The 25,516-nt window shown below is 42.0% G+C and overlaps 1 protein-coding gene across 1 annotated transcript; it reads left to right on the forward strand.

Moving 5' to 3' along the window:
* Nucleotides 1–1,897: 1,897 nt before the first annotated feature.
* Nucleotides 1,898–2,927, forward strand: LOC147971482 (uncharacterized). Its single transcript, XM_087523990.1, has 2 exons — nt 1,898–2,060; nt 2,629–2,927. The coding sequence occupies exons 1-2, from the start codon at nt 1,898–1,900 to the stop codon at nt 2,925–2,927; spliced, it is 462 nt and encodes a 153-aa protein (XP_087380116.1).
* The last annotated feature ends 22,589 nt before the right edge of the window (nt 2,928–25,516 follow it).

A 25,516-nucleotide genomic window follows, 5' to 3' on the forward strand; every position in this document is an offset into this window, starting at 1 on the left:
ACCAAGCCTTAACACAACGACTTTCAGATTGTCTAATACTTCCTCGGTCCCAAAATAAGTGATTCAACTTCGTATTAACTTTAGTATAGGGAGTATAACATTGTTTATCCGTCTCCTGTATTGAAGGGTGATGATGGCGGCAATGCCCTCGGCTCGCTCCAGTACTTGTAGTCGTCGTTAGGTGGTCCATGGACCAGGTTGTAATTTCTGTTACATCTAGAGTTCTCTATACTGTCATGATTGATTATGAACAAATTGATCCCCAACAGACGCAACTGCCGCCTCATTGCCCAGGGAAAAAAGCTTAGGGTTCCTATACCCCCCGTCGGTGCCATCGCCGGCCCATCTCATCTTCGGTGGACCTAGGGGCATGGAGGGACAGTGGACCCAGCCTTACCTGTGGGAGTGATCTTGCTTCATATTTAGTTTTTTCCTAAGTTTGTTGAGGGTTTTTATCCTGCTCAGGAAGACAAGGCGGTCCGAAGAATGAATAAGGTTCTCCCCACCTAGTGCCCCTGTTCTGATGATGCACATAGTGTCATCGCAGGGTGTGTGGAGGTGTGTCTTCGAGGGATTCGGTTCGTGCTGGTCTTCTATGGATTTGCTTTGATCAAGTCTTTGTTTGTTTTTGTCCGTATGTCTAGAGATTGGATCTCTATACTTCTCTTCGTTGATGAAAGTTGTTGTTCTGGTGCACTGATCATGTGGGGTCTTAGCACGACCACTTCCCGACTGTATAGTACAATAAGTTTGGCTCGACTCCAATGGGGGGCGTAATGAAAGCAGCGCGCCCTCGACTCGCTCCAGTGCTTGTAGTCCTTACTAGGTGGTATATAGACATGGATGTATTTTTTTTAATTTCTATGTTCTTTGTACTACCATGGCTTGATGGATAGGTCGAAAGTTTTCTCGCACAAAGAAATGAATACATTGGAAGTTTCTTCCGCAAATAAGATGTCGCGTGCATTTTTTTACCTCACACAAACATTTTTAAACATTTCATACACTTCGCATACATTATTTTGAAATGGGGGACATTTTAAATTGCCACGAACATCTTTTAAGTTATCAACATTTTGTAAAACCGTGCTAACCAATCTTTTATACTATGTTAACTTTCTTTCAAATACCTTAAGTGTATTTTTCAAATATATGCATGTAAATTATAAATAAAAATAAAAGGAGAAAAACATTCGAGTGACATCAACATCACGACCCTCGTCCTACTGGGTTGGCTCACCACCGTGCTCTGTAGGCGAGGCAGCGTCTGCTTCGCAGCAGGCAGCAAATAGTCGCCCCCCTATTTACAGGCGAGAGCTAAAAACATTTTGTCCACCATTGGCCTTGCCCGACCACACAAGCACATGACCCTAGTGATCCACGTAGAGTTCTCTTCTTCGGCACCTTAGAGCATCTCCAGCTGCACCCCCAACAGGCCCCTCAAGATGCCTTTTTCTCCGCCGACGCAAAAAAAATCCCCGAGTCGCGCCCCCAGGACACCGAATTCCGCCGGTTCAGCCCATTATTTGGCTCGGCGATCCCAAGCCGAACCCAGTGCACTGGGGGGCACTTGGGGGCTCTGGAAAAAGGAAAAGTGGCGAGTGGGCCACCACTGTCAGGCGAGAAACGCCTTTTCCCCGCCTAGACTCGACTCACGCGCAGTAGAACGCCACTTCCCCTTTCACCGGCATGCCGGTTCCGGCGCCACCCACCTGCCCACAACCGTTGCTCCGCCGCTAGAAAGGCCATTCCACCGCCAGAAAGAGAGGGTTTCACCGAGACAGCCTCCATCCCGCTCCTGGGCGAGCTTTTCAGGACTCCGACCACGCAGGCGAGGATACCGGCGGCTGCCCGCCCACCACGCTCGCGACGTGTTCAGCGATTTACCTATTCGGCGATGGACTCCGACGACGAGGAGGCATTCGCGGCTCTGATGGAGGAGGAAGCCGAGGCCGACACTGACGACAAAGAGCACCTCATGATCCTCACCGCTCTGGACGGCCTGTTCGCAAATAAGGCAAAGCCGCAGCGAGGTGGCACGGCGCCGGACCACCGCAAGGGCAAGCAGAGGCATCGAATGGAGGGCTATTGCTTGCTCTACCCGACTAGTTCACTAACGCTCCACTGCATGGCAAGAGAGTATTTCGTCGCTGTTATCGGATGAGCCGAAAGCTCTTCCTCAAGATTGTGAATGCCATATGGGAGTTCGACAACTATTTCATTTGCAAGAAGGATTGTACCAGCACAGTTGGATTCTCCTCACTCCATAAGTGCACGATAGCTATGAGGATGCTCCAGAAGTGCAATACATGAAGACTATGAACGCATGACCGAGTCCACCACCATTGAGTGTTTGTACAAGTTCTGCAAGGCAGTTGTGGAAGTGTTTGGACCATAATACTTGCAATCACCCAATGCTGAAGACACTACTCAGATCCTAGCACAAAATGAATCAAGAGGATTTCCTGGGATGCTTGGAAGCATCGACTGCATGCATTGGGCATGGAAAAACTGTCCATTTGCTTAGCAGGGGATGTACAAAGGCGCAAAAGGAGCTTTCTAGTGTGGTACTTGAGGCAATGGCTACACATGACCTCTGGATTTGGCACTCCTTCTTTGGTATGCCAGGAACTCACAATGACATCAACATCCTGCAATGCTCGAATGTCTTTGCCAAGCTTGTTGAAGGTCATGCTCCTCTGGTGAACTTCGAGGTCAATGGGCGCCACTACAATAAGGAATACTACCTAGCAGATGACATCTATCCAAGATGGTCAACATTTATGAAGACTATCTCAAACCCCGTGCTAGGAGGCAAGAAATCCTACTTTGCTAAGTGTCGGGAGGCTTGCAGGAAGGATGTCGAGCGGGCATTTGGTGTGCTTCAATCTCGATTTGCTATTGTCCGGTACCCCACTCTGACCTGATCGAAATCTCAAAATGTGGAAAGTGATGAATTGTTGTGTCATCTGGCACAACATGATCATTGAGAGCGAGCAGGAAGAGCTGGTGTTCGACACTGAAACATATTTCAGGCAGGGTCCTCTTGCAACTATTGATCACCAGGTACCAGCAGCATGGGCTGCCTTCCTCAATATACGTCAGGAGATCCGAGACCCACAGGTGTATCAAGAACTGCAGCTCGATCTGGTGGAGCACCTACGGAGGCTCAAGGGCAACCCCTAATTCGATGTGTGTTTAATTTGTGTTCGAATTATGTGCTTGCTTCGTTGAACTATTTGATCTGTCTTGATTTCTGTGATGAACTATGTGATAAAAATTAGTTTTTATTGAATTTGTGCCAAGTGCGAATTTGAGTTGGAACTCGACGGCTGGGGGCATACTTGGGAGGGGGGCGGTTGGGAACTAGAGCCTCCCACGAGTCGAAAAAATCGCCAGTAAGCCCCCAAGAGGCGCTATTTTAAGCCCTTAGGGGCCGAACAGCTGGAGATGCCCTTAAGCGCCACTTGGGGAAACAAGCGCCCACGGCGTCGCCCGCAAGGGCATGAAGTGGTAATGCTCTCAGCTCCTGCCGATCGCTCGCTAGTTTGCTTTTCTCTCTCCTATTTTGCTACAATAAGTGTTGTTATTCTCGGAAAAAAAACAATCGGCATTTTAAGTCCATGAAATTGAAAAAAGTTCACGAATCTGCAAGAAAATTTGGGAAAAGTTAATGGATTTTGAAAAAAATGCTAATTTGAAAATAGTTCATCGATTTTGAGAAAAAGTTCATGACTTGGAAAAAACACGGATTTGTCAAAAATGTTCGTACAATTGGAAAAAAATCAAGGATTTTAGATGTATTACATTTGATTATTTTACGGTATTCGGAAAAAATTCGCGGATTTGCAAAAGTTTATGGGATTTGAAAACAAAAATCATGAACCACAAAAAGTTCATGAGTTCAAAAAAGGTTCACATAAGTTTTTCAATGTTCGTAAAAAAAGTTCACGCATTCAAAGAAACCATGTATATGAAAATTTTCATGGATTTGAACAAATTTCATAAATTTGAAAAAAACAAACATTTTTAAAATGTTGCGTAACAAAAAATAAAAAATAAAGAAGGTATAGTAGACCAAAAAAAGGTCGGCGGCTTGTAAATTTTTTTTTTGAAATCGTCTGCCAGCTTCTAGAAGCTTCACAAAATCGGCTGGGAACAATTCAGAAAAAAGACTCTGCGGCCACATTAAATGGGCTGGCCCGTTCATGAGCTACCGTGCATAGCGTGGCAGAATCCTATGTGCCACCTGATGCGATACTTAAATATATTTATAAACAAAGCGGCGCACACCCCCTTCCACACCGGTAGCTAACTGGGCCGATCCAATTTCCCACCGGTTTCTCATTTTGTTTAATTGTTCTTTGCTTTTTCTTTTCTTTTCCCTTTTTATTTTTGAATTATTTTAAAAAAATCTGTTCCCTTTTCTATTTTCTCAATTTTCCAAACTTTTTTCACATTTTCTCGATTATTATTTACTGAATTCGTCATATATTTCTCAAATTCGTGAATTTTATCAACTTATTAACCTTTTCAAATTAAGAACTTTTTTAAAATTATTTCGTGAACTTTACTGTTCAAATTCGTGAACTTTTTTTCTTTTTTGTGATTTTTTTCGCATTATGTACTTTCTAAGTCTTGAACTTGTTCCAAATTCCTGATCTTTTTCTCAAATTAATGAACTTTTCCCAAATTTAAGATTATTTTCGTAATATATATATTATCTTTTTCAGGAAATGTTAGATTTTAGTTTTTTTATTACATGAACTTTTCATGCATGTTCGTCGGGATTTTTTAGCCAGTGAACTTTCAAATTTGTTTCACGTTTTTTAATGATGTTCTCCAAAATATTTCGAAATAATTCAACGATCTAAGCACACACAGCTGCAGTTGTTTTTAATTTTTTTTTTCGCGGTGCAATCAGTCAGTAGTACCCAATAACGGACACAAGGTCTCCGTTTCGGGAGTGAAGCAAATTTCTGGCGCGAAAGAGAGAATGTAAATAAATGGGCTGGGCCCAAGATGTAGAGGTTTGACAAATGCACTGTAACAAATAAAAACACTATCCTAAAAAAAACAAAACACTGTAACAGAAGTCACTAAAACAGGGCAGATCCTATTTAACGCCTGCAGGCGTGAAAACGATGAGGCTTCACTGAAGCTCGGCTCCCGGCGCCCCAGTTTGGGCCGGCCCACAGTGGCTCGGCTTCTTCTTCTCTTTTCCTGTTTTCTCTGTTTCTCTTTCTATCTCTTTTCTATTATTTTCTTTTTATTTTTTTATTTTTTTATTTTTTATTCGCCTGTATTTCAAAATGTTCATTGATTGTTTATACTTACTATAAGTGTTCATTGTATATTTAAGGAAATTTTCACTTTATATTAAATGGAGGGCATGCATAAGATAAGAAAGAAGAATCTTACAAAAATAGCATGGAATAAGATTTGGTCCTGTTCATGGGAACTTTGTAAATATCTCATTTAAAAAATTGATATAATTGGGACTTTTCAAAGATTGCATACAACTAATTCATGACTAGCATCTACAGAATCAAAACTTCATTCTCGATTCTACGAGAATTTTTATGAACGTGTTTCATTTGCTTCTATTCAATGAAAGTTTCATTTTTTTCTCAGAATGTATCCTAATTTTTGGCCTAATTCTTCTTCTGATGATCAAAAATTTTCTATAAATGTTTAATGCGGTATGAAAAAATGTTCAACATATATCACAAAATGTTCAATGTGTATCTTTTATAATATATCATAAAAATGTTCAATTTGTATTTTAAATAGTTCAGTGTATATTACAAAAAGCTTCAATGTATATTAAAAAAGCGTATATTGAAAAATTTAATGTTTTTCAATTTTATTTCACCTTTTAAAAAAAATGTACGTGTTTTAAAGTTTTGTTCAAATTTTGAAAAAAAAATCACATTTTCAAATGTTATTTGATTTAAAAAAATTGTTTACATTTTCCCAAGAATGTCAAAAAAAATTAAAACAAAATGAATCAGCCGCTGTTGATATTAATTAGAGCATCTCCGATAGAAAATTTAGATGAAAAATATTTAATTATACATCTTAGAGGCCCCATAACGCTGCTCCAATAGATGATAGATGAAACAAATATTACATTACCTCCTCCCAAGTGATGTAAAAGTCCAGTCGCGCGCCAAACTGAAGGAAATATGCCCTAAAGACAATAATAAAGTTGTTATTTATATTTCCTTATATCATGATAAATATTTATTATTCATGCTAGAATTGTATTAACCGGAAACTTAGTACATGTGTGAATACATAGACAAACAGAGTGTCACTAGTATGCCTCTACTTGACTAGCTCGTTAATCAAAGATGGTTAAGTTTCCTAGCCATAGACACGAGTTGTCATTTGATGAACGGGATCACATCATTAGAGAATGATGTGATTGACTTGACCCGTCCGTTAGCTTAGCACTATGATCGTTTAGTTTATTACTATTGTTTTCTCCATAACTTATACATGTTCCTATGACAATGAGATTATGCAACTCCCGAATACCGTAGGAACACTTAGTGTACTATCAAACGTCACAACGTAACTGGGTGATTATAAAGATGCTCTACAGGTGTCTCCGATGGTGTTTGTTGAGTTGGCATAGATCGAGTTTAGGATTTGTCACTCCGATTGTCGAAGAGGTATCCCTGGGCCCTCTCGGTAATGCACATCACTATAAACCTTGCAAACAATGTGACTAATGAGTTAGTTGTGGGATGTTGCATTACGGAACGAGTAAAAAGACTTGCCGGTAACGAGATTGAACTAGGTATGATGATACCGACGATCGAATCTCGGACAAGTAACATACCGATGACAAAGGGAACAACGTATGTTGTTATGCGGTTTGACTGATAAAGATCTTCGTACAATATGTAGGAACCAATATGAGCATCCAGGTTCCGCTATTGGTTATTGACCGGAGATGAGTCTCGGTCATGTCTACATAGTTCTTGAACCCGTAGGGTCCGCATGCTTAACATTTGATGACGATCAATATTACGAGTTTATGTGTTTTGATGTACCGAAGGTAGTTCGGAGTCCCGGATGTGATTGCGGACATGACAAGGAGTCTCGAAATGGTCAAGACATGAAGATTTATATATTGGAAGGTTATGTTCGGACACCGGAAAGGTTCGGATGAGTTCGGGCATATACCGGAGTACCGGGGGGTTACCGGGACCCCCCGGGGGCTAAATGGGCCTACATGGGCTTTAGTGGGAGAGAGATGAGGCGGCAAAGAGGTGGGGGTGCCCCCCCAAGCCCAATCCGAATTGGGAGGGGAGTCGGCCTCCCATTCCTTCCTCTCCTCTTCCCCTTCCTTCCCCCTCCTATTAGGACTAGGAAAGGGGGGGTACCTACTCCTAGTAGGAGTAGGAATCCCCCCTTGGGGCGCACCATGAAGGGCGGGCCGGCCCCCTCCTCCCCTCCTTTATATACGGGGGAGGGGGGCACCCCATAGACACACAAGTTGAGAATTGTTTTAGCCGTGTGTGGTGCCCCCTCCACAGATACACACCTCGGTCATATTGTCGTAGTGCTTAGGCGAAGCCCTGCGCCGGTAACTTCATCATCATCGTCAACACGTCGCCGTGCTGACGAAACTCTCCCTCGGCCTCAACTGGATCAAGAGTACGAGGGACGTCACCGAGCTGAACGTGTGCAGACGCGGAGGTGCTGTGCGTTCGGTACTTGATCGGTTGGATCGCGAAGACGTTCGACTACATCAACTGTGTTTCTTGACGCTTCCGCTTTCGGTCTATGAGAGTACATAGACATACTCTTCCCTCTCGTTGCTATGCATCCCTAGATAGATCTTGCGTGATCGTAGGAATTTTTTTGAAATACTGCATTCCCCAATAGTGGCATCTGAGCCAGGTCTATGCGTAGATGTTATATGCACGAGTAGAACACAAAGGAGTTGTGGGCGTGGGTATATACATATTGCTTGCCGTCACTAGTTGTTTCTTGATTCGGCGGTATTGTTGGATGAAGCGGCCCGGACCGACATTACATGACCGCGTTCATGAGACCGGTTCTACCGACGTGCTTTGCACACAGGTGGCTGGCGGGTGTCACTTTCTTCAACTTTAGTTGAATCGGATTCAATGAACAGGGTTCTTTCTGAAGATCAAGAAGCAATCACTATACTGCGTTGTGGTTTTTGATTCTTAGGTAAGAACGGTTCTTGCTAAGCCCGTAGCAGCCACGTAAAACTTGCAACAAAAAAGTACAGGACGTCTAACTTGTTTTTGCAGGGCATGTTGTGATGTGATATGGTCAAGACGTGATTATATAAATTGTTGTATGAGATGATCATGTTTTGTAACACAGTTATCGGCAACTGGCAGGAGCCATATGGTTGTCGCTTTATTGTATGAAATGCAATCGCCATGTAATTGCTTTACTTTATCACTAAGCGGTAGCAATAGTCGTAGAAGCAATAGTTGGCGAGACGACAACGATACTACGATGGAGATCAAGGTGTCAAGCCGATGATGATGGTGATCATGACGGTGCTTTGGAGATGGAGATCAAAGGCACAAGATGATGATGGCCATATCATATCACTTATATTGATTGCTTGTGATGTTTATCCTTTATGCATCTTATTTTGCTTAGTATGGCGGTAGCATTATAAGATGATCTCTCACTAAATTTAAAGGTATAAGTATTCTCCCTGAGTATGCACCGTTGCTACAGTTCGTTGTGCCGAGACACCACGTGATGATCGGGTGTGATAAGCTCTGCGTTCACATATAACGGGTGCAAGCCAGTTTTGCACAAGCAGAATACTCGGGTTAAACTTGACGAGCCTAGCATATGCAGATATGGCCTTGGAACACTAAGACCGAAAGGTCGAGCGTGAATCATATAGTAGATATGATCAACATAGTGATGTTCACCATTGAAAACTACTCCATCTCACGTGATGATCGGACATGGTTTAGTTGATACGGATAACGTGATCACTTAGATGATTAGAGGGATGTCTATCTAAGTGGGAGTTCTTAAGTAATATGATTGATTGAATTTTAGTTTATCATGAAGTTAGTACCTGATAGTATTTTTGTAAGGACATATTTATCCCTAAGGTGTTTTGGTGATTGATGGCAATGCTTTTGTGGACTAATCATGTGCTTTGAGCTTTTCAGGGATTCATCCTTTGGCACGAGATGATTCTTTCCCCTCGGAGTTTTTTATTCAAGACGGTGTAGCTCTTTCGTTTCTAGTTTTGTGGTCTCGTCTCATAGGAGTCACCGTATTATCAAGAGGGGGTCCGCTTTGGTATGGCTTGGGTGGAATCATCACGTACACTTCCTTTTCGCACCCTCTGAGCCTTCCCGCATCGATGGAGGTCTCTTTTCTTGCGTTTTGAGCATGCTTTGGTCCAAGCGGTAGTACCGCGGTACCCAGCGGTAGTACCGCTTGTGGGTTCACAGCCGCAGTACTGCTACGGTACCGGGCTCCTACCGCATCGACTTGAGGGGGTCGCCTCTCGTGTCGGGTTGTGCGGCACCTAGCAGCGGCAGTAGAAGCGGTAGTACCGCTCGAGAGCGGTAGTACCGCCCTACCACTGCAGCAGTACCGCACTGGGCATGTTTCCTGCTCTTTCTTCTAGCCCTCCCAGACTGCATGGTAGTACCGCGAGGGGGAGCGGTAGTACCGCTGGGTCCAGCGGTAGTACCGCTACCCCCTACGGTAGTACCGCCCTCTGCGGAGCTGTTTTGGGGGTAACGGTTGGATTGTTCCCCCTTGTATAAAAGGGGTCCTCTTCTTCTTCGTTGACTTACCTCTTCCCCCAAAAGCTCCATTAATGCTCCAAGCTCCATTTTCACCCGATCTCTCTCCCTAGTCAATCAAACTTGTTGATTTGCTCGGGATTGGTTGAGAAGGCCCCGATCTACACTTCCACCAAGAGAAATTTGATTCCCCCCACTAATCCCTAGTGGATCTTGTTACTCTTGGGTGTTTGAGCACCCTAGACGGTTGAGGTCACCACGGAGCCATATTTCATTGTGGTGAAGCTTCGTGGTGTTGTTGGGAGCCTCCGATTAAGTTGTGGAGATTGCCCCAACCTTGTTTGTAAAGGTCCGGTCGCCGCCTCCAAGGGCACCGATAGTGGAATCACGGCACCTCGCATTGTGTGAGGGCGTGAGGAGAATACGGTGGCCCTAGTAGCTTCTTGGGGAGCATTGTGCCTCCACACCGCTAAAACGGAGACGTACTTCCCCTCAAAAGGAAGGAACTTCGGGAACACATCCTCGTCTCCACTGGCTCCACTCTTGGTTATCTCGTACCTTTACTTGTGCAAGCTTACTTGTGTTATTTCCCTTGCTTGCGTGTGTGCTTTTTGTTGTTGCATCATATAGGTTGCTCACCTAGTTGCATGTCTAGACAACCTACTTTGATGCAAAGTTTAATTGGTAAAGAAAAGTTAAAAATTGTTAGTTGCCTATTCACCCCCCTCTAGTCAACCATATCGATACTTTCAATTGGTATCAGAGCCCCGTCTCTTTACTAAGGACTTTGTCGTCCGGAGAGTATGGTTGACACCGTAGACGGTGTGAAGGAGCAATCCGGTGTGAATCCGATCTCGTCTACGGGCGATGGGGGAACCTCGGTCTCTCGTGAGGAATTCAATGTGGCCTTGGAGACATTGAAAACCTCCATGACGACCGAGGTTGAAAGCATGTTTACTAAATTCATTGAAGGGCTTAAACTATCCACCGCACCGTTGAAAGTGGGTGATCCCACTGACAAGGTGACGGATGCTAACTCCGACAAGGGGGAAGCTACTAGTGAAAAGGCTCCTTCTTCTAGTGGTAAAAATGGCACTGGCATCTTTGCCCATGTGGAACCACCACTTCTTTATGGTGGACCGATTCCTTCCACTCATTTGAATCATGCCGGTCCTCCCTCTAAGATTGTGAAAAATGAGGATTTCGATTCTTGGGTCTATCGGTTTAAGCATAATTTAAATCATGTGAATACTAATCTTTGGAGAATCATTGAAGAAGGTTTCTATCCACATGACCGAAGCAACTTCACTCCAAGAGAAGCCGCGGATAATCAATTCAATGAGAATGCTCTCTTCATCATCCAAGATGCAATTCCACCCGAAGATCTTCCTCACCTCCGGCCCTATGCCATAGCCAAAGATGCATGGCACCAAGTTGTTTCTCTCTACCGGGGAAGCACAAGCATTCAACGCTCCAACTATGAAGTGGTGCAAGATGAAGCTGATGAGTTTGCAATCAAGGAAGATGAAGAACCTCGTGAGCTTTATCGAAGAGTAACCAAACTCGCAGTTTCACTCTGAGATCATGGGAGCAAGGACACGGATGACAATTGGATCAAGCGCAAATTCCTCAAGGCAATGATGCCTTACCACAAGGCTATGTCCTCCGTCATTCGTCAAAGGCCAAACTTCCACACCTTGTCCTCAAGTGAAGTGTTGGATGAGTTTGTGGCTATGAGCATCTTGGACAAGACCGCCGACAATGCGGTGCTTCGCTCTCAAAGGGCAAAGAAGCCCAACCTTGCATTGAGGCCAAGGTTTGTGTTGAAGAAGAAGAAGAGGAAGAAGAGGAAAGCAACCCCGAAGATACAAAGTATGCCTATCATGAACACATGGCTCTTGCTTCAAGGCAATTTTGGAGCAAGAAAAACTCAAGGCCAAACTTCAACAAGAACAACTCAAGTGGAACGAAGAGCAAGCAACGTGTGAGGACTTGCTATAATTGTGGCAATGTGAGCCATTTTGTTGTGAAGTGCCCGTATGAGAAGAGGGAAGACAATGGTGGCAAGCTCATTCGAAAGGACAAAGCAAAGTCTTTCCCAAACAAGAGCAACTTCACCAAGAAGACCCCTCACAAGGCGTTGGTGGTTCAAGAAGAGTACCATGAGGATGATGATGATGATGAAGATGGTGAGTCGGTTGACATGGCCTCCGTTGCCATTGCAACAACTCCACGAGTGTCTCTCTTCGACTCACCCAATGAGAACATCACCGCCAAGTGCCTCATGGCTAAAGCCACCAACAAGGTAACCCCCAACATCAAAACTACCATCATTAATAATCCTTCCTTGACGGATTGCATTGATGAATATGAGGGATCTGATGTGGAGGAAAATGAGTTTGAGTCCTTTATGGGTAAACTCAAGGGTAAATCCAAGAAGCATTTCGTTGCTCTCTTGGAACAACTTGGTGAAGCCAATGACATGATCGAGGCTCACGAAGATACTATCTCCAAGATGGAGGGGCATAGTCGTGACTATGCCGATGAGATTTCGGATCTTTCCAATGCTCTTGAGGAAGAGCGTGGTCTTCATTTGGCTCTTGAGGAGTCACACAACGTTGATCAGGCTAAGTTAAAGAAAGATTTTGATCATGCTCTTGTTGTTTATCGTGTGCTAAACTCCGAGAAGGTCAAGCTTGGGGTTGATCTTGCTAGACTCAAAGAGGAGTTTGACCTACTTGACAAGGCTCACAAGGTCTTGAAGGGTGCTCATGCTAGCCTCAAAGAGTCTCATGATCAACTTCAAGTAAAGCTAACCAAGGAGAAAGCCACTTTTCCTCGTATGATGTTAATTGATAATGCAAATGCTACTAACCCATGTTGTGAGCATGTGCATCTTGTTGAGGAGAACGCTAAGTTGAAGGTGCAACTTGAGAAAGGTCTTGTGTCTTGCATACAATGCGAGAAGAACCTCAACGACCTTTTGAGCAACCAAAAGGAAGTTGTGGCCAAAGAAGGGATTGGGTACGTGCCCAAGTACAAGAACAAGAATAAGAATGACAAGGCCAAACGACCTCCTCCTCTCAAGCAAACTTTGTGAAGGAGGGAGAGGGTGCTACTAAGGATAAGGAGAAGAACACCATGAGGGGTAGTGATGCCAAGAAGGGCAACGCTTCCCTTCCCAACAAAGCCGACGACTTTAACCCTTCCTATGTGTTGTGCTGTGCTAGTGATGGGCATGTTTATGCCAAATTTGTTGGTTATCCTTATGCATATATTGAATGGTCTATTTGGGTTCCTAAGACCCTTGTTACTAACATCAAAGGACCCATTACAAAATGGGTACCTAAAACCAAGCATTGATCTCTTGTAGGTGTTTGCTTCCGGTGGGGGATCATGGTTGCTCGATAGTGGAGCTACTAATCATATGACCGGAAGCAAGGACTTGGTGGTGGACGTGCAAAAGATTCCATCCATGCCCACCAATATCGAGTGGGGTGACGCCTCGTCCTCTAAGGTATTGGGACTCAGCAAGGTTGTCATTTCTCATGATCTTACGATCGAGAAGGTCATGCTTGTTGAGTCCCTTGCATAGAATTTACTTTCCGTTCGTCAACTAGCACTCATGCGTTTTGCCACCTTCTTTGATGTTGATACCGCGGTCCTCTTGTGGATCAAGACTCTTAAAGTAGCCTTTGCTGGGCATGTCGAAAACGGTCTCTATGTGATTAACTTTTCGGAGCGACTCACTAAGACCGCGACATGCCTAATGGCTAAAGTTGACGTGGGATGGCTTTGGCATCGCCGTCTAGCCCATGTCAATATGAGATCTTTGCAAAGTCTTCTAAAGGGGGACCATGTCTGTGGACTAACAAATGTGAGTTTTGCCAAAGATTGTGCTTGCAGTGCTTGTATCGAAGGAAAGCTACATGAAAAGGCTCACCCTCCTACGACTATCATTTTGCTCGAAGAGGCCTTTGGAGCTCCTTCACATGGATCTCTTTGGGCCTCCATATTTTGATAGTCTTGGGGGTAGGAAGTATTTCTTGGTGATTGTGGATGATTATTCAAGATACACTTGGGTATATTTCTTCAAGAGGAAGAGTGAGACTCAACAAACCGTCATTGACTTTGCAAATGAAGCTCAACGTCAACACAATGCAAAGATCTTGACAATAAGAAGTGACAACTGTTGGGGAATGTAGTAATTTCAAAAAAAATCCTACGCACACACAAGATCATGGTGATGCATAGCAACGAGAGGGGAGAGTGTGTCTACGTACCCTCGTAGACCGAAAGCGGAAGCGTTAGCACAACGCGGTTGATGTAGTCGTACGTCTTCACGATCCGACCGATCAAGTACCGAATGCACGGCACCTCCAAGTTCTGCACACGTTCAACTCGATGACGTCCCTCAAACTCCGATCCAGCCGAACTTTGAGGGGGAGTTCCCTCAGCACGATGGCGTGGTGACGATGTTGATGTTCTACCGTCGCAGGGCTTCGCCTAAGCACCGCTATGATATTATCGAGGTGGACTATGGTGGAGAGGGGCACCGCACACAACTAAAAGATCCAAGAGATCAATTGTTGTCTATGGGGTGCCCCTCTCCTCCGTATATAAAGGAGGGGAGGAGAGGGCCGGCCAAGGGGAGGAGGCGTGCCCAAGGGGGGGAGTCCTACTCCCACCGGGAGTAGGACTCCTCCTTTTCCAATTTGGAGAGGGAGAGGGAAGGAAGAGGAAGGAGGGAGGAAGGGAAGGGGGGCGGACCCCTCCCAATTCAGATTGGGCTTGGGGGGCGCGCCCCCTCCCTTGCTCCTTTCCCCTCCTTTCCACTAAAGCCCATTAAGGCCCATATACCTCCCGGGGGTTCCGATAACCTCCCGGTGCTCCGGTATTATCCCGATCTCAGCCGGAACCATTCTAGTATCCAAATATAGTCGTCCAATATATCAATCTTTATGTATCGAACATTTCGAGACTCCTCATCATGTCCGTGATCACATCCGGGACTCCCAACTACCTTCGGTACATCAAAAACCATAAAATCATAATATAACTATTATCGAACTTTAAGCGTGCGGACCCTACGGGTTCGAGAACTATGTGGACATGACCGAGACACGTCTCCTGTCAATAACCAATAGCAGAACCTGGATGCTCATATTGGCTCCTACATATTCTACGAAGATCTTTATCGGTCAAACCGCATAACAACATACGTTGTTCCCTTTGTCATCGGTATGTTACTTGCCCGAGATTCGATCGTCGGTATCTCAATACCTAGTTCAATCTCGTTACCGGTAAGTCTCTTTACTCGTTCTGTAACACCTCATTAGTTGCAATGCTTGCAAGGCTTAAGTGATGTGCATTACCGAGTGGGCCCAGAGATACCTCTACGATAATCGGAGTGACAAATCCTAATCTCGAAATATGCCAACCCAACAAGTACCTTCAGAGACACGTCTAGAGCACATTTATAATCACCTAGTTACGTTGTGACGTTTGGTAGCACACAAAGTGTTCCTCTGGTAAACGGGAGTTGCATAATCTCATAGTCATAGGAACATGTATAAGTGATGAAGAAAGCAATAGCAACAAACTAAACGATCAAGTGCTAAGCTAACAGAATGGGTCAAGTCAATCACATCATTTTCCTAATGATGTGATCCCGTTAATCAAATGACAGCTCTTTGTCTATGGCTAGGAAACATAACCATATTTGATTAATGAGCTAGTCAAGTAGAGGCATACTAGTGACACTCTGTTTGTCTATGTATTCACACATGTATGTATCATGTTTCCGGTTAATACAATTCTAGCATGAATAATAAACATTTATCATGAAATAAGGAAGTAAATAATAACTTTATTATTGCCTCTAGGGCATATTTCCTTCAGTCTCCCACTTGCACTAGAGTCAATAATCTAGTTCACATCGCCATGTGATTTAACACCAATAGTTCACATCACCATGTGATTAATACCCATAGTTTACATCGTCATGTGACCAACACCCAAAGGGTTTACTAGAGTCAATAATCTAGTTTACATTGTCATGTGGCCAACGCTCAAAGGGTTTACTAGAGTCAGTAATCTAGTTCACATCGTCATGTGATTAACACCCGAAGAGTACTAAGGTGTGGTCATGTTTTGCTTGTGAGAGAAGTTTAGTCAACGGGTCTGCCAAATTCAGATCCGTATGTATTTTGCAAATTTCTATGTCAACAATGCTCTGCACGGAGCTACTCTAGCTAATTGCTCCCACTTTCAATATGTATCCAGACTGAGATTTAGAGTCATCCGGATCAGTGCCAAAACTTGCATCGACGTAACCCTTTATGATGAACTTTTTTTCACCTCCATAACCGACAAACATATCCTTATTCCACTAAGGATAATTTTGACCAATGTCCAGTGATCTACTATTAGATCACTATTGTACTCCCTTGCCAAATTCAGGGTAGGGTATACAATAGGTCTGGTACACGGCATGGCATACTTTATAGAACCTATAGCTGAAGCATAGGGAATGACTTTCATTCTCTCTCTATCTTCTGCCGTGGTTTGGTTTTGAGTCTTACTCAACTTCACACTTGCAACACAGGCAAGAACTCTTTCTTTGATGGTTCCATTTTGAACTACTTCAAAAACTTGTCAAGGTATGTACTCATTGAAATTTTTTATCAAGTGTCTTGATCTATCTCTATAGATCTTGATGCTCAATATGTAAGTAGCTTCACCGAGGTCTTTCATTAAAAAACTCTTATTCAAATATCTTTTTATGCTATCCAGAAATTCTTTATCATTTCCAATCAACAATATGTCATCCACATATAATATCAGAAATGCTACATAGCTCCCACTCACTTTCCTGTAAATACAGGCTTCTCCAAAAGTCTGTATAAAACCATATGCTTTGATCACACTATCAAAACGTTTATTCCAACTCCGAGAGGCTTGCACCAGTCCATAAATGGATCGCTGGAGCTTGCATACTTTGTTAGCTCCCTTTGGATTGACAAAACCTTCTGGTTGCATCATATACAACTCTTCTTCCAGAAATCCATTCAGGAATGCAGTTTTGACATCCATTTGCCAAATTTCATAATCATAAAATGCAACAATTGCTAACATGATTCAGACAGACTTAAGCATCGCTACGGGTGAGAATGTCTCATCGTAGTCAATCCCTTGAACTTGTCGAAAACCTTTTGCAACAAGTCGAGCTTTATAGACGGTAACATTACCATCAGCGTCAGTCTTCTTCTTGAAGATCCATTTATTCTCGATGGCTTGCCGATCATTGGGCAAGTCAACCAAAGTCCACACTTTGTTCTCATACATGGATCCCATCTCAGATTTCATGGCCTCAAGCCATTTTGCGGAATCTGGGCTCACCATCGCTTCTTCATAGTTCGTAGGTTCGTCATGGTCAAGTAACATGACCTCCAGAACAGGATTACCGTACCACTCTGGTGCGGATCTTACTCTGGTTGACCTACGAGGTTCAGTAACAACTTGATCTGAAGTTTCATGATCATCATCATTAACTTCCTCACTAATTGGTGTAGACGTCACAGGAACCGGTTTCTGTGATGAACTACTTTCCAATAAGGGAGCAGGCACTGTTACCTCATCAAGGTCTACTTTCCTCCCACTCACTTCTTTCGAGAGAAACTCCTTCTCTAGAAAGGGTCCATTCTTAGCAACGAATGTCTTGCCCTCGGATCTATGATAGAAGGTGTACCCAACTGTTTCTTTTGGGTATCATATGAAGACACATTTCTCCAATTTGGGTTCGAGCTTATCAGGTTGAAGCTTTTTCACATAAGCATCGCAGCCCCAAACTTTAAGAAATGGCAACTTTGGTTTCTTGCCAAACCATAGTTCATAAGGTGTCGTCTCAACAGATTTTGATGGTGCCCTATTTAACTTGAATGCGGCCGTCTCTAAAGCATAACCCCAAAATGATAGCGGTAAATTAGTAAGAGACATCATAGATCGCACCATATCTAGTAAAGTACGATTACGATGTTCGGACACACCATTACGCTATGGTGTTCCAGGTGGCATGAGTTTGCGAAACTATTCCACATTGTTTTAATTGAAGACCAAACTCGTAACTCAAATATTCGCCTTTGCGATCAGATCGTAGAAACTTTATTTTCTTGTTACGATGATTTTCCACTTCACTCTGAAATTCTTTGAACTTTTCAAATGTTTCAGACTTATGTTTCTTCAAGTAGATATACCCATATCTGCTCAAATCATCTGTGAAGGTCGGAAAATAACGATACCCGCCGCGAGCCTCAACACTCATCGGACTGCATACATCGGTATGTATTATTTCCAACAAGTTTGTTGCTCGCTACATTGTTTCGGAGAACGGAGTTTTAGTCATCTTGCCCATGAGGCATGGTTTGCAAGCATCAACTGATTCATAATCAAGTGATTCCAAAAGCCCATCAGGATGGAGTTTCTTCATGTGCTTTACACCAATATGACCCAAACGGCAGTGCCACAAATAAGTTGCACTATCATTATTAACTTTGCATCTTTTGGTTTCAATATTATGAATGTGTGTATCACTACTATCAAGATCCAACAAACCAATTTCATTGGGTGTATAACCATAGAAGGTTTTATTCATGTAAACAGAACAACAATTATTCTCTAACTTAAATGAATAATAGTAATGCAATAAACATGATCAAATCATATTCATGCTCAACACAAACACCAAATAACATTTATTTAGGTTCAACACTAATCCCGAAAGTATAGGGAGTGTGCAATGATGATCATATCATTCTTGGAACTACTTCCAACACACATCGTCACTTCACCCTTAACTAGTTTCTGTTCATTCTGCAACTCCCGTTTCGAGTTACTACTCTTAGCAACTGAACCAGTATCAAGTACTGAGGGGTTTGCTATAAACACTAGTAAAGTACACATCAATAACATGTATATCAAATATACCTTTGTTCACTATGACATCCTTCTTATCCGCCAAGTATCTAGGGCAGTTCCACTTCCAGTGACTAGTCCCTTTGCAGTAAAAGCACTTAGTCTCAGGCTTAGGTCCAGACTTGGGCTTCTTCACTTGAGCAGCAACTTGCTTGTCGTTATTCTTGAATTTCCCCTTCTTCCCTTTGCCCTTTTCTTGAAACTAGTGGTCTTGTTAACCATCAAGACTTGATGCTTTTCTTGATTTCTACCTTCGTCGATTTCAGCATCACGAAGAGCTTGGGATGCGTTTCCGTTATCCCTTGCATATTATAGTTCATCATGAAGTTCTAGCAACTTGGTGATAGTGACTAGAGAACTCTGTCAATCACTATCTTATCTGGAAGATTAACTCCCACTTGATTCAAGTGATTGTAGTACTCAGACAATCTGAGCACATGCTTACTGGTTGAGCTATTATCATCCATCTTGTAGGAAAAGTAATGTCAGAGGTCTCATACCTCTCGACACGAGCATGAGTACGAAATACCAATTTCAACTCTTGGAACATCTTATATGCTCCGCGGCGTTCAAAACATTTTTGAAGTCCCGGTTCTAAGCCATAAAGCATGGTGCACTAAACTATCAAGTAGTTATCATACCGAGCTTTTGTCAAAAACGTTCAAAACGTCTGCATCTGCTCCTGCAATAGTTCTGTCACCTAGCGGTGCATCAAGGACATAATATTTCTATGCAGCAATGAGGATAATCCTTATATCACGGAGCTAGTCCGCATCTTTGCTACTAACATCTTCCAACTTATTTTTCTCTAGGAACATATCAAAAATAAAACAGGGGAGCTAAACACGAGCTATTGATCTACAACATAGATATGCTAATACTATTAGGACTAAGTTCATGATAAATTTAAGTTCAATTAATCATATTACTTAAGAACTCCCACTTAGATAGACATCCCTCTAATCATCTAAGTGATCACGTGATCCAAATCAACTAAACCATAACCGATCATCACGTGAAATGGAGTAGTTTTCAAAGGTGAACATCATTATGTTGATCATATCTACTATATGATTCACGCTCGACCTTTTGGTCTCAGTGTTCTGAGGCCATATCTGCATATGCTAGGCTCGTCAAGTTTAACCTGAGTATTCTGCGTGTGCAAAACTGGCTTGCACCCGTTGTAGATGGACATAGAGCTTATCACACCCGATCATCACGTGGTGTCTGGGCACGACGAACTTTGGCAATGGTGCATACTCAAGGAGAACACTTATATCTTGAAATTTAGTGAGAGATCATCTTATAATGCTACCGTCAATCAAAGCAAAAAAAGATGCATAAAAGATAAACATCACATGCAATCAATATAAGTGATATGATATGGCCATCATCATCTTGTGCTTGTGATCTCCATCTCCGAAGCACCGTCATGATCACCATCGTCACTGGCGCGACACCTTGATCTCCATCGTAGCATCGTTGCCGTCTCGCCAACTATTGCTTCTACCGCTTAGTGATAAAGTAAAGCAATTACATGGCGATTGCATTGCATACATTAAAGCGACAACCATATGGCTCCTTCCAATTGCCGATAACTCGGTTACAAAACATGATCATCTCATACAATAAAATATATCATCATGTCTTGACCATATCATGATACGTCGCCAACGTATCTATAATTTTTGATTGCTCCATGCTATATTATCTACTGTTTTGGATGTTTATGGGCTTTATTATACACTTTTATATCATTTTTGGGACTAACCTATTAACCCAGAGCCCAGTGCCAGTGCCAGTTTCTGTTTTTACCTTGTTTTAGAATATCGCAGAAAAGGAAAACCAAACGGAGTCCAATTGACCTGAAACTTCACGGAACTTATTTTTGGATCAGAAGCAACCAGGGAGACTTGGAGTCTACGTCAAGGAAGCTTCGAGGAGGCCACGAGGTAGGGGGGCGCGCCCACCCCCTAGGGCGCGCCCTCCACCCTCGTGGGCCCCTCGTGCCCCCCCTGACGTACTTCTTCCGCCTATATATCTCCATATACCCAAAAAACATCCGGGAGCACAATAGATCGGGAGTTCCGTCGCCAGAAGCCTCCGTAGCCACCGAAAACCAATATAGACCCGTTCCGGCACCCTGCCGGAGGGGGCAATCCTTCTCCGGTGGCCATCTTCATCATCCCGGTGCTCTCCATGACGAGGAGGGAGTAGTTCTCCCTCGAGGCTGAGGGTATGTACCAGTAGCTATGTGTTTGATCTCTCTCTCTCTCTCTCTCTCGTGTTCTTGATTTGGCACGATCTTGATGTATCGCGAGCTTTGCTATTATAGTTGGATCTTATGTTTCTTCTCCCCCTCCACTCTCTTGTAATGGATTGAGTTTTTCCTTGAAGTAATCTTATCGGATTGAGTCTTTAAAGGTTTGAGAATACTTGATGTATGTCTTGTCGTGCGTATCTGTAGTGACAATGGGATATCACGTGATTCACTTGATGTATGTTTTGGTGATCAACTTGCGGGTTGCGCCCATGAACCTATGCATAGGGGTTGGCACACGTTTTCGTTGTGATTCTCTGGTAGAAACTTTGGGGCACTCTTTGAGGTTCTATGTGTTGGTTGAATAGATGAATCTGAGATTGTGTGATGCATATCGTATAATCATACCCGCGGATACTTGAGGTGACATTGGAGTATCTAGGTGACATTAGGGTTGTGGTTGATTTGTGTCTTAAGGTGTTATTCTAGTACGAACTCTAGGGCTGTTTGTGACACTTATAGAAATAGCCCAATGGATTGATTGGAAAGAATAACTTTGAGGTGGTTTCATACCCTACCATAATCTCTTCGTTTGTTCTCTGCTATTAGTGACTTTGGAGTGACTCTTTGTTGCATGTTGAGGGATAGTTATGTGATCCAATTATGTTATCATTGTTGAGGGAACTTGCACTAGCGAAAGTATGAACCCTAGGCCTTATTTCCTATCATTGCAATACCGTTTATGATCACTTTTATCACTTGCTACCTTGCTTTTTTTATATTTTCAGATTACAAAACCATTATCTACTATCCATATACCACTTGTATCACCATCTCTTCGCCGAACTAGTGCACCTATACAATTTACCATTGTATTGGGTGTGTTGGGGACACAAGGGACTCTTTGTTATTTGGTTGCAGGGTTGCTTGAGAGAGACCATCTTCATCCTACGCCTCGTATGAATTGATAAACCTTAGGTCATCCACTTGAGGGAAATTTGCTACTGTCCAACAAACCTCTGCACTTGAAGGCCCAACAACGTCTACAAGAAGAAGGTTGTGTAGTAGACATCAAGCTCTTTTCTGGCGCCGTTGCCGGGGAGGTGAGTGCTTGAAGGTATATCTTTAGATCTTGCAATCGAGTCTTTTAGTTTCTTGTTTTATCACTAGTTTAGTTTATAAAAGAAAATTAAAAAATGGAATTGAGTTTGTCTCATATGCTTCATCTATTTAATATCTTTCGTGAGTATGATGGAAAGGAAAATTGTGCTAAAGTGTTAGAAGAAGAATGCATTAAAATGTTTGGCACTAAATCTTTGAATGATGAGCAGGATTGCAATGTTGTTAGTATAAACTCCTTGAATATCCATAGTACTAATGATGATTGCACTAGTTATGATGAAAATGTCTCCTATAAACATGTCAATTTTTGTGGAGTGCATTCGGTTTGCAAGTATACACCAAATAGGGAAGATAGATATTGCAAGAGACATAAGTATTTAGAAACTAAATTGTTGCAAGAAAGTCTTGATGATTGTGCTAAAAAATTCAATATTTTTCGCACCCCTTGTGAACTTTGCAATGAACATGGTCATTTAAATCTCCAATGCAAATTGTTTCATGACCGAATCGTATCCAAAAATTGTGATAATTTGATTACCCTTGAGCATCATAAAGAGCTTATTCTTCTTTTGGGGTATGAGGAAATCAAACGTATAACTGAGGGTATTCCAAAGTTTAATCTTGATTTTGATCTAGAGAAAATTTATATGTATTGTGCGGTGAATTATATTGAAAATCCTTATATCGCCAACTACATAAAGAAAAGAAAACAAATAGAAGATGAAGAGAATACTAATGAAAGGGAAGAGACTTCCCAATACCCTCCTATTATTCTTATGATGAATCAGGTAACGAGGAGGAGCCTCCTATTCAACCAATCTCATTAATAAGGAGCTCCAAAAAGAGGATTGAACCCACACATGATGTGGTGAAGAAGAAGAAAATAAAAAGGAAGAGAGGTAAAAAGATATCTCTCCCAAATAATGCTGCTCCTATTACTATTGTGCCTCATGAAAATAGAATTGTGGAAGATAATGATACTTCTTATGATCTTGAAAATCTTTTTGGCACTTGCTTAGAAGAATATGATAATTGCTATACTATTGGTGCTATCCATACTATTAATGATGAGAGTGATTATGCTTATGATATGAAAAGGCCCAAGCTTGGGGATGCTATGTTTGATGAAGATGATGTTTTTGAGAATATATTTGCTGCAATTAATGTCAGTCCCAAGTTGGGGAAGCTATGTTTAATGACGATATTTTTAGTCTCCCAAGTTTTGATATGCAAATTTATAATGATGATAGCATGCCTCCTACCTATGATGATTATTGTGATGATACTTATGCTATAAAAAGTAGTGATTATATTTATAAAACTTGTCATGATTATGGTTACCCCTTTTCTGAACATTACTCTTTTAATGTGGAAACAATTTATAGTATTCGAGTTTCTTATGATACTCCCACTATTCCGAATGAGAAGAATTTTGCTTATGTGGAGAGTAATAAAATTTCTATGCTTGAAGATCACAAAAAGAATGCTTTAGATGCTGGTTATATTGTTGAATTCATTCATGATGCTACTGAAAATTATTATGATGGAGGAATATATGCTTGTAGGAATTGCAATAATATCAAGTTTCCTCTCTATGTGCTCAAAGTTTTGAAGTTATGCTTGTTTTGCCCTCCTATGCTAGTTGATTATTGTTCCCATAAGTTGTTTAATCACAAAATACCTATGCATAGGAAGATGGTTAGACTTAAATGTTCTATTCATATTCTTCACGATGCTCTCTTTATGTTTCAATTCTTATCTTTTATGTGAGCATCGTCAAAATCATCATGCCTAGCTAGGGGCGTTAAACGATAGCGCTTGTTGGGAGGCAACCCAACTTTATTTTTGTTCCATGCTTTTTGCTCCTGTTTAGTAATAAATAATTCATCTAGACTCTGTTTAGATGTGGTTTTATGCTTTTAATTAGTATTAGTGCCAAGTAGAACCTTTGGGAAGACTTGGGGAAAGTCTTTGCGATCTTGCTGTAAAAAACAGAAACTTTAGCACTCACGAGAATTGCTACCATTTTTTATTGGAGAGTGATATTTAGTTAATTATTTTTGCAGATGATTAATAGATAAATTCTTCACGTCCAGCAATTTATTTGAGAATTTATGAGTTCCAGAAGTATACGTTTGATACAGATTACTACAGACTGTTCTGTTTTTGACAGATACTGTTTTTTGTGTGTTGTTTGCTTATTTTGATGAATCTATGGCTATTAAAATAGTTTATAAACCATAGATAAGTTGGAATACAGTAGGTTTAACACCAATATAAATAAAGAATGAGTTCATTACAGTACCTTGAAGTGGTGTTTTGTTTTCTTTCGCTAACGGAGCTTACGAGTTTTCTGTTAAGTTTTGTGTTGTGAAGTTTTCAAGTTTTCGGTAAAGATTCGATGGACTATGGAACAAGGAGTGGCAAGAGCCTAAGCTTGGGGATGCCCCGGAAGGCATCCCCTCTTTCGTCTTCGTTCATCGGTAACTTTACTTGGAGCTATATTTTTATTCGCCACATGATATGTGTTTTGCTTGGAGCATCATTTTATTTTCTTTAGTTTTGCTTGTTGTTTGAATAAAATACCAAGATCTGAAATTCTTAAATGTTAGAGAGTCTTCACATAGTTGCATAATTATTCGACTACTCATTGATCTTCACTTATATCTTCCGGAGTAGTTTGTTGTTGCTCTAGTGCTTCACTTATATCTTTTTAGAGCACGGTGGTGGTATTATAGAAATAGATGAACTCTCATTCTTCACTTATATCATTTTGAGAGTTTTTAAATAGCATGGTAATTTGCTTAAATAATCCTAATATTCTAGGCATCCAAGAATAGTAAAAACTTTCATATAGAGTATTGAATACTAAGAGAAGTTTGATGCTTGATGATTGTTTTGAGATATGGAGGTAATAATATCAAAGTCGTGCTAGTTGAGTAGTTGTGAATTTGAGGAATACTTGTGTTGAAGTTTGCAAGTCCCGTAGCATGCACGTATGGTAAACGTTGTGTAACAAATTTGAAACATGAGGTGTTATTTGATTGGCTTCCTTATGAGTGGTGATCGGGGATGAGCGATGGTCTTTTCCTACCAATCTATCCCCCTAGGAGCATGCGCGTAGTGCCGAGGTTTTTGATGACTTGTAGATTTTTGCAATAAGTATGTGAGTTCTTTATGACTAATGTTGATTCCATGGATTATACGCACTCTCACCCTTCCATCATTGCTAGCCTCTTCGGTACCGTGCATTGCCCTTTCTCACATTGAGAGTTGGTGCAAACTTCGCCGGTGCATCCAAACCCCGTGATATGATACGCTCTTTCACACATAAACCTCCTTATATCTTCCTCAAAACATCCACCATACCTACCTATTA

This window comes from Triticum urartu, chromosome 5A, assembly GCF_056163025.1.
Source record: "Triticum urartu cultivar PI428250 chromosome 5A, HENAU_Tu73, whole genome shotgun sequence".
Classification (NCBI taxonomy): Eukaryota; Viridiplantae; Streptophyta; class Magnoliopsida; order Poales; family Poaceae; genus Triticum; species Triticum urartu.

Coding starts and splice junctions, on each gene's coding strand:
- LOC147971482 (XM_087523990.1), top strand. CDS start 1,898: ATGGACTCCGACGACGAGGAGGCATTCGCGGCTCTGATGGAGGAGGAA. Junction 2,061..2,628: donor GGCGCCGGACCACCGCAAGG/GCAAGCAGAGGC, acceptor TTGGTATGCCAG/GAACTCACAATGACATCAAC.